The 10,696-nt window shown below is 42.7% G+C and overlaps 1 protein-coding gene across 1 annotated transcript; it reads left to right on the top strand.

Annotated features, from left to right (window-relative positions):
* Nucleotides 1-916: 916 nt before the first annotated feature.
* hhla2b.2 (HERV-H LTR-associating 2b, tandem duplicate 2) lies at nt 917-6,552 on the top strand. The gene is made up of 5 exons (XM_062986020.1): nt 917-1,121; nt 3,460-3,762; nt 3,847-4,107; nt 4,326-4,631; nt 5,835-6,552. Exons 1-5 carry the CDS (start codon nt 1,061-1,063, stop codon nt 5,975-5,977), a joined length of 1,074 nt encoding a protein of 357 aa, XP_062842090.1. The 5' UTR covers nt 917-1,060; the 3' UTR covers nt 5,978-6,552.
* Nucleotides 6,553-10,696: the final 4,144 nt, after the last annotated feature.

Below are 10,696 nucleotides of genomic sequence, written 5' to 3'. Positions count from 1 at the left end.
GAATGCCATGGTCTGGGGCTGCATGAGTGCAGCAGGTGTTGGGGAGTTACATTTCATTGAGGGACACATTAACTCCAATATGTACTGTGAAATACTGAAGCAGAGCATGATCCCCTCCCTCCGGAAACTGGGTCGCAGGGCAGTGTTCCAGCATGATAATGACCCCAAACACACCTCTAAGACGACCACTGCTTTATTGAAGAGGCTGAGGGTAAAGGTGATGGACTGGCCAAGCATGTCTCCAGACCTAAACCCAATAGAACATCTTTGGGGCATCCTCAAGCGGAAGGTGGAGGAGCGCAAAGTCTCGAATATCCGCCAGCTCCGTGATGTCGTCATGGAGGAGTGGAAAAGCATTCCAGTGGCAACCTGTGAAGCTCTGGTAAACTCCATGCCCAGGAGAGTTAAGGCAGTTCTGGGAAATAATGGTGGCCACACAAAATATTGACACTTCAGGAACTTTCACTATGGGGTGTACTCACTTTTGTTGCCGGTGGTTTAGACATTAATGGCTGTATATTGAGTTATTTTGAGGGAAGAATAAATTTACACTGTTATATAAGCTGCACACAGACTACTTTTCATTGTGTCAAAGTGTCATTTTGTCAGTGTTGTCCCATGAAAAGATATACTTAAATATCTGCAGAAATGTGAGGGGTGTACTCACTTTTGTGATACACTGTATATATATATATATATATATATACAGTATATATATATATATATATATATAAATGGGTTCCTTTTTAAACAAGGTTCACACGAACATAATACAGTAAAAATCCAGCTTCTGGAAGAAAGGATGAAGGGAATGAAGTTTAACTTTAGCAAATGAATACACAAGTAAATAATTAACTCCACCTCCACTTATCTTTTAAACTCACACGTCAACGGTTGAATGCCACAATCAGTTCACAACAAGTGGCAAGAACTCACAGATAGAGCATGTGTGCTGTTCCCATGCAGTAAAACCTGTTTGGATTATAGTTAAGTAGCTTTGTAAAGAAAATCAATCTCACAGTCTTATAAGAAATCAGAGACGAGTTGCTGTGTAAAGACTATGAAGCAGGTCATTTGGACTGTAGCACTGATAGTTGTACTGGGATCGACTTTTGGACATGGTGAGTACAAAATAATAAACACTGATCAGCCATAACATTAAAACCACCTCCTTTTCCATTTTATCAGCTCCACTTACCATATTTAAGCACTTTGTAGCTCTACGATTACTGACTGTAGTTCATCTGTTTCTGTACATACCTTTTTATCCTGCTTTCACCCTGTTCTTTAATAGTCAGGATGAGTATTATAAGTTTTTAAATGCCGTGTCCATTCCTACCTAGTCGGTCCACCTTGTAGATGTAAAGTCAGAGACGATCGCTCATCTAGTGCTGCTGTTTGACTTGGTCATCTTCTAGACCTTCATCAGTGGTCACATGACGCTGCCCACGGGGCGCTGTTGGCTGGATGTGTTTGGTTGGTGGATTATTATCAGTCCAGCAGTGACAGCACAACACACACTAACATACCACCATCATGTCAGTGTCACTGCAGTGCTGAGAATGACCCACCACCCAAATAATACCTGCTGTGTAGTGGTCCTGTGGGGGTCCTGATTATTGAAGGACAGCATGAAAGGGGGCTAACAAAGCATCCAGAGAAACAGATGGACTACAGTCAGTAATTGTGGAACTACAAAGTGCTTCTATATGGTAAGTGGAGCTGATCAAATGGACAGTGAGTGTAAAAACAAGGAGGTGGTCTTCTTGGCTAAATAAACTGACCTTTGAATATTTTTCCCCATGTACCAGAGTTCAGAAGATAAATATTTAAACAGCACTGCTCACTTATAAAGTCAGAGTTTAGTTGGAAAAAAAATACTTTATAGTTTATAGTTAAAGTACAACTTAAATGTGTATTTTTTTCCCTTTTATTTTGAAATAAGAGTAAAACAAGAGGAGGTAGCTTGGCTGGTATGACCACATTCTTGCCAATCACACCTTAGCTCAGTCACACTTACCTTTGTACATTACATAAGTATGTAATCACCTGACCATAAGGTTTCGGACTTCTCATATCAATACTATAAGGAAGTCTGTATAGTTTAAAGAGCACTTGTCACTCATAACGCCTGATGAACTGTGTTTACTAACATGCATATGTGGCTCTATTCGTTTTGGAAGCATGTCAGGGTTTTAACGCAGATGAAATAAAGGTAACATTGACTTCGGCTTTGTACGTTAACCACGGAATCTTCCTGAATCTTATAATAATGTCATGGACTGTAGATGGTAACATCTCTGAATGTCCTTGTATTTGTATTATAAGAGATCTTAAATTGACGGACTCGAGTGGTAAAGCTTAAACCCGCCGTGGCTTTAGTTAATGCTCCTAGTTCAGATAAAAAACAACAGATTAGCGACTGCATTTTGCCGGTTTACTTAGTACCTTTACTTTCCTAGTCATTGTGCAAGTGAATGTAATTTCTGTAACAAGAAGGTACCAGTTAAAAGCTTCAACTGATATGTTTTGTTTTCATTGCGATAAATCACGGACAAGCGGACAAAATCCCAAACACAGCAAAAATAAATTCATAACCGCTGCTTACCTGAGCTTCTGTTCTTACAGATGCTATTAAATTTATAACCGTGCGTCCCATTAGGAATAGAATCTGTTATTTTGTGAATGTGCTTATAATTAAAAACCTCCAAACTTTGGGTCTGATTGGTTCAGAAAGTGGTTCTTTCAAATATTAGCGAGCCTTCCATTCACTCCGGTTGTTCCTGTGAAGTGCACTATGTAGGGTATTCCACCATGTTAACTGAGATTCCAATCCAAAGGTAAGGAAAATGTTGAAATTAAGTGAACGCTTCATCACTACGCCGGAAGCTGGCTGGAACATTTACCCATTGTGTGCATTGCGGGTTAAGATGACCAGAGCGTTATTAGAGAGCAGAATATTTATAATAATAATAATTATGTATATATTATATATGTATTGTATGTTTAATATTATATATGTATTGTAAATATAATATAATTGTCACACGTAACTAATGTTAAGACTTGTTGTTTCCGAGTAATTTTTTTGCGAGTCACTAGTCAAGTCCGAGTCATTTGAAACAAGTCTGAGTCGAGTCTGAAGTCGCTGCGTGTGCGACTTACGTGTGACTTGGACTCCCCATCTCTAGCCACTGATGCACCCCTGCTTTCACATCATCACATGAAAATCTTCCTCCCTTCAAAGCTTCAAGTGTCCAAAAAGGTGGAAATCAGATGCCGCTAAATCCGGACTATAAGCGCCTCTCAGACACGAACGATTACTCCTCCTCCCGTCCTCCTGAAACTTTTTGAAGATCCCTCGAACAAATCCATTATGGCATCACTAGGTTCATATAGGTCATAATAATGTGACTCAAATTTTTGAGTAGTTGCTAAATTCATTTCTTTAATTTGAAGGCTCCTCAGTTACCTGTATCTTCGCCCAGGATTGCGTACTTCCCTGTACGTCCGGCTATCACGACGTCATCCACTGGTACAAAGATGATAACGTGGTCCATTCGTTCTACCAGTCTAAAGATCAGCTCAGCTATCAGGACACGAACTATTCCGGCAGAACGTCTCTGTTCAACGATCAGATCCCGAAAGGAAATCTGTCCCTGCTTCTGAGAGGAGTGAGGATCAGTGACGAAGGAAGGTACAAGTGCTACACGGCCGACAAAACAAGCAACAAGGAATTATTCGTCAAAGTGAACGTAAAGGGTAAGAACTGTGGTTACAGGCATTAGCTTGACCATTAGCTTGAGCTTGGTGGACATCATGTGTGAATCTTCTTCTTTTCTGCAGCCCCCATCAAAGCAGCGGATATAAAAATCACAGATAACACAATCTCCTGCAGCACGAGTGGAGTTTTCCCAGAACCCCACATTTCTTGGTTCATCGATGACATGCCAATATCAGCATCTCATTCTAAGACGGAGCGAGACGAACAGGACCTGTTTTCACTGAACGGCACGTTGGACACACGGGTCCAGCTTAACATTACGTACAAGTGCTCCGTCAGCTTTCAGGACCTGAGTCAGACATACACAGCCAGTATAAGGAAAGGTAAGCATCGTACAACCGTCTATAAATAACTACAATAAGCTGTACCTGCCGGCTAGGCTGAGCGGCCACATGAACAACGATTGGCCTGTTGTCAAATCTTGCTTTTTAGAAATGGGGAAAGCCTCAACATATTAGTAAAGGCTATAGTAGCTATGAAACTGGTGTCCACATATTTTTGGCCATGTAGTATGTCACTCAGAATCTCTTTTCAATTCCAGAGGAAGTTGAATCGTATTCGGGACAGAACGCGACCATCCGATGTCCCGCCTCTGACGGAGACCCTGAACACTACAACCTGAGTCTGAGCTTCGACGACTCCACCAACGTTCTGGCCTACATCAGCGGCGCCTCGCCACCATCAAACACCACGAAAACGTGGAGAGACACGGTGGTCCACCTCGTGGAAAGAGGAACGGTCACATTCCAGAACGTGGACAGAGAGAAGCATTCTGGGATGTACACATGCGAGAGGTTGGAGCACCAGTCCAGAGAGTTGGTGCTCACACGGATGCAAATCGAAGCAGGTAAACATCTGGGGCTGATTTTACCTGTCAGTTTGCTTTGCTGTGACACAAAAACTCTGGGTTTGTTAGCTCAGGGGTTAAGGTGCTGGACTGGTGATCAGAAGGTTGTTGGTTCAATCCCTACAAGTCTATGAGAAAAGCCCTTAAAACCACTTGATTGGGATAATTGAGTGTGGCTGTGTTCCAAATTGCATTCTAGCAAGAGAGCTGTGCTGCCGACCGGTTGAGCGTCTACGCAGGCGTCTAAAGGCGGGAATGGCCAAAGCCCTGCGATGGGTTGCCACCCTGCCCGGGGTACTTCTGCCCTGCATCCAGTGTTTCCTAATGAAACTGGCTCCACACTAACCCTGACCATGTATACATTACATATATTACATATATACATACGCATATGGACGTAAGTATTGGGACACCCTTTCTAATCCTTTAATTCATGTATTTTACCCACTGCTTCCAACTTTGGACACTTCCAACAATTTAGGGAAGGCCCTTTCCTGTTCCAGCATGACATGACTGACATGGCCCCTGTGCACAAAGCAACGTCTATGAAGACATGACGAGAGCTCAGCCCCTCTGAACAGCTATGGAATCGATCCATTCTTGATCATAATCAGTGGCCAGGGGGCGCACAGGTGGCGCAGCGGTAAAATACGCTAGCACACCAGAGCCGGGATCTCGAATGCATCGTTCGAATCACAGCTCCCCCATCCAGCTGGGCTGGGCGGCCACATAAACAACGATTGGATGGGATGAGTCGGACCAGGGTTCCTCATAAGTGGTGCAAGTACGACCTCTGCTGGCTCATTGATGGGGAATAATGCTGAATAATCCGTATGTGAACTCGCCTCGTGCAGGTGAAAAGAGGCAGCCGGTACTGAGCACGTGTCGGAGGGGGCGTGTGTCAGTTGTGAAGCTCCTCAGTCAGGGTAATTGGATATGACTAGATTGGGGAGAAAATTTTCCAGGGGGTGCAGGAATACAGTCTATTTGGAATATAGTCTGTTTTGACACAAGTTCCAACAGAGTGGCTGTCACTATATCTGAAAAGATCATCCGATCTATTCAGTCGATTTTAATCCAATTAGTTTCTGAAATTGGACGTCCAACAAGCTATTGGTCAGGTGTCCAAATACTTTTAGCCATATACTGTATATAGTGTGTGTTTCAGATTTCTGAAATTGTTTTTTCTTTTCCCCTCGACAGATTTATCCTGGATTGGCATTGTGGTGCCCATTGTTGCAATTGCTGTCATTGCTGTTTGCATCACAGTAGTAATATATCTCAAATACCAAAGAAACAAATCTCAGAAGTGCTATCAACCTGGTCGGGTGTCCGATCAAAACTGACCGCGTGCGATGGAGGAAAGGTCAGATTTATACTGCTGGTGGGAGATGAGAAGTGGTCGGCGACGGCATGCGTGTCAGATGGGTGGTGGATGATCTGCGGCTAACCGTGGCAAGAACGAGGACAGTGGGGTATGAATTGAAAAAATGAATCATAAATGACTACATTTTTGGGACATATTACGCCCCCCAATACCAAGCATGCACGTTCTGAATACATCAGACTATTGTACCTGAGTATTGTTGCTGACCGGGTGCAGGCCTTTGGCATGATGATGCGCCATAGAACAAAGCACAAGTCACTATTAACAGGTTGATGGATGTAACAATGAGTCCAGGTTACTTGATTGGCCTGCCCAGTCACCAGATCTGAATCTAAAACAACATCTTCGGGATGTGGTAGATGTAGATTCGCATCATGTACGTGCAGTCAACATAGAGCAGAAATCCTGAAGAACTAAGAAATTTGCACTTTCATTGTGATATTCTTTTGATGTGTTTAAATTATTAACTTCAGTCGTCTTGTAAATGTGTATATAATGTAATGCACCTAATAAAGATGTCTATTTTTCCATGTATTCTGCTGAGTTCATAAAGTAAGAAATAAACTGTACATAGTTAAACTATCAGGAGCTTAATACGTTATAGGCTTGTTCTTTTGAGGCGCAGCACAGACTACACAGAGATGATCACGTGTGTAGAGAAGCATACAGTAGACCCTTGACTTACAAACTTAATTGGTTCCGAAGGGCTGTCCTTAAGTCAAAATGTTCGTTAGTTTTTCCTATAAGAAATAATGTAAACAGAATTAATCCATGCCAGACCTCCCAAACCCCCCCCTTACCTAAACTTTCTAATGTCTTAAATGCTCTTTTTTGTTATAAATACAAGTATATTTTCCCTTAAATTATACAATAGATAATACTGTAATAAACAATAATTCACAGTAGTACTGTACTGTGCATAAAAACACACACCACATTTCAGTGCAGTATGTGTGCTGTACCATACACCATAATAAATTTCCTTCTTTTTACATAAAATGTATCTACCAGAAACAACAATAACTCTCTGATTTCTCTATTATTTCCTTCTTTATTTTAAGTGTTGTATTTTGTAACTCACTGTCCCCTCTGTCTGATACACAGTGACAGCTACTGGCAGGAGTAATTATACAATGACAAATGTAATAGATTTGTTTATTTTCTCAGCACTGCGTTTTCTCTGCACATTCTTTGGGGCCATTTTAATATAGAATTTTACAAAATATAAAGAAAACACTGAAAAAACACCGTCCGCTGTCCGAATGTTCGCTCACTGTATATATACAGGGGTTGGACAAAATAACTGAAACACCTGGTTTTAGACCACAATAATTTATTAGTATGGTGTAGGGCCTCCTTTTGCAGCCAATACAGCATCAATTCGTCTTGGAAATGACATATACAAGTCCTGCACAGTGGTCAGAGGGATTTTAAGCCATTCTTCTTGCAGGATAGTGGCCAGGTCACTACGTGATGCTGGTGGAGGAAAACGTTTCCTGACTCGCTTCTCCAAAACACCCCAAAGTGTCTCAATAATATTTAGATCTGGTGACTGTGCAGGCCATGGGAGATGTTCAACTTCACTTTCATGTTCATCAAACCAATCTTTCACCAGTCTTGCTGTGTGTATTGGTGCATTGTCATCCTGATACACGGCACCGCCATTGGATGCACATGGTCCTCCAGAATGGTAGTCCTTGGCAGTGACGCGCCCATCTAGCACAAGTATTGGGACAAGGGAATGCCATGATATGGCAGCCCAAACCATCACTGATCCACCCCCATGCTTCACTCTGGGCATGCAACAGTCTGGGTGGTACGCTTCTTTGGGGCTTCTCCACACCGTAACTCTCCCGGATGTGGGGAAAACAGTAAAGGTGGACTCATCAGAGAACAATACATGTTTCACATTGTCCACAGCCCAAGATTTGCGCTCCTTGCACCATTGAAACCGACGTTTGGCATTGGCACGAGTGACCAAAGGTTTGGCTATAGCAGCCCGGCCGTGTATATTGACCCTGTGGAGCTCCCGACGGACAGTTCTGGTGGAAACAGGAGAGTTGAGGTGCACATTTAATTCTGCCGTGATTTGGGCAGCCGTGGTTTTATGTTTTTTGGATACAATCTGGGTTAGCACCCGAACATCCCTTTCAGACAGCTTCCTCTTGCGTCCACAGTTAATCCTGTTGGATGTGGTTTGTCCTTCTTGGTGGTATGCTGACATTACCCTGGATACCGTGGCTCTTGATACATCACAAAGACTTGCTGTCTTGGTCACAGATGCGCCAGCAAGACGTGCACCAACAATTTGTCCTCTTTTGAACTCTGGTATGTCACCCATAATGTTGTGTGCATTGCAATATTTTGAGCAAAACTGTGCTCTTACCCTGCTAATTGAACCTTCACACTCTGCTCTTACTGGTGCAATGTGCAATTAATGAAGATTGGCCACCAGACTGGTCCAATTTAGCCATGAAACCTACCACACTAAAATGACAGGTGTTTCAGTTATTTTGTCCAACCCCTGTATATATAGAGAGAGAGAGAGAGAGAGAAAGAGACGCTCGGAGTCGACTTGTTCGTGACGTCACGTGTTTCGCGAAATTTCTTCGTACTTTAAGTTGAAAAAGATTGTTCGTGACCAGAAATGTTCGAATGGTAAACCGTTCGTAACTCAAGGGTCTACTGTATTTTTTCTTTTGATTATGGAATCCCCAAAGGAACAAAATGCACTAAATACATCAAACACATACAACATTGTCAGCACGCTACACCACAGAAAAGTCTGTTACACTAGCAATCCTACAGCAATTCAGTTAGTAATCGCTTAGTCAAAACGTCCAAGAAGTCGAAGTGAAGCAGCTAAAAATACGACTACAAACCAATTCTGTGAATGCTGGGGTAGGTTGGCTGTGCTGTGTATTCTAGTTTCCATTTAATCTATCATTTAATTCATGAGTGTAATTTAATGACTGCCATGAAATCTGTGATTTTTGAATAACAAGGTCCATGAAATGAAGCTTTTCCAGTGAATTTAGTAGGGCCCTACTCATCTGGATCTGTGATCAACCTCCCTAAAAGAGGATGTATGTGTATTTTCTCAAACACACAAAACAGGGTGGTGAGGGAGGCGTGTTTGACTAGCAAAGGTAATTCTTAAGTCATGTTATGCTGATAAACTTGTTTTTATGCTGAAGTAATCACATATCATCGAAGGGATTGTCAAAGATCGGAATGTTGTTTACTGAATGAAAGAGAAAGTAAATTCCATAAGTTATATACAGGTTATCAAAATAAATCGTACTTTGGACGGTCAAAGTGAGTCTAGAACAGCTGTATAAACCATAAAAACGTTCTGGATCGTTTTCAATCACATCCTGACGCTGCTCAGGTGACGCAGCGGTAAAACCCACTAGCACACCAGAGCTGGCATGTCTGACTCGTCGGTTCGAAACTCGGCTCCGCCGGCCGGCTGGGCTGGGCAGCTACATGAACGAGTCTGTGAAAAACGCGTCGATCGGGGTGTGGCTCTCGGTACACAAAGCTGATCTGCATATGGACTCGCCTCGTGCGGGTGGAAAGATGCAGTGGGGTACTGCACACGTGTTGGAGGGTGAGTGCGACAGTCTCGGTCTCCTCAATCGGCAGCGAGGATCGGCATCAGTACAGAGGACCTGGACCTCTCCACCTGGGAATCGAACCCAAGACCTTCTTTCTAATTAATGACCTAAAATGATCCATGATGATTTGTACTGAACCAACACAAAAACGAAATAAACTTGCACATGAACACCCCTTTGTGGAGGCTTTACAGTACATCTTGTAAACCACAGTAAACCACCGTTTGTATTAATTAAGCATATTCTATTCTGTGTTTCGTTTTCATGCGTTGTTTGTGTTGCCTGGGTCACTGTACAAATCATGGACACAATGTGGGTCATTTGGGGAAAAAAAAGTGTGGACACAGCCTGATCTTAACGGACGCTGCTTTGTGTATGTTCTCCACATAATCAGAAAGTGTTTCCACAAACACTGATCAACCATAACATTAAAACCACCTAGTTTCTACACTCACTGTCAATTTTATCAGCCCCACTTACCATATATAAGCACTTTGTAGTTCTACAATTACTAACTGTAGTCCATCTGTTTCTCTACATACTTTGTTAGCCCCTTTTCACCCTGTTCTTCAATAGTCAGGACCCCCACAGAGCAGGTATTATTTAGGTGGTGGATCATTCTCAGCACTGCAGTGACACTGACATGGTGCTGGTGTGTTAGTGTGTGTTGTGCTGGTATGAGTGGAGTTTTTAAACACCGTGTCCACTCACTGTCCACTCTATTAGACACTCTTACCTAGTCGGTCCACCTTGTAGATGTAAAGTCAGAGACGATCGATCATCTATTGCTGCTGTTTGAGTCGGTCATCTTCTAGACCTTCTTCAGCGGTCATAAGACGCTGCCCACAGGGCGCTGTTGGCTGGATATTTTTGATTGGTGGAGTATTCTCAGTCCATGAGGGACAGTGAGGTGTTTAAAAACTCCAGCAGCGTGTCTGATCCACTCATACCAGCACAACACACAAACACACCACCACCTTGTCAGTGTCACTGCAGTGCTGAGAATGATCCACCACCTAAATAATACCTGCTCTGTAGTGGTCCTGTGGGGGTCCTGA

This window comes from Trichomycterus rosablanca, chromosome 23 (genome assembly GCF_030014385.1).
Source record: "Trichomycterus rosablanca isolate fTriRos1 chromosome 23, fTriRos1.hap1, whole genome shotgun sequence".
Taxonomy (NCBI): domain Eukaryota; kingdom Metazoa; phylum Chordata; class Actinopteri; order Siluriformes; family Trichomycteridae; genus Trichomycterus; species Trichomycterus rosablanca.
This window is presented reverse-complemented; position numbering and strand designations above follow the sequence as displayed.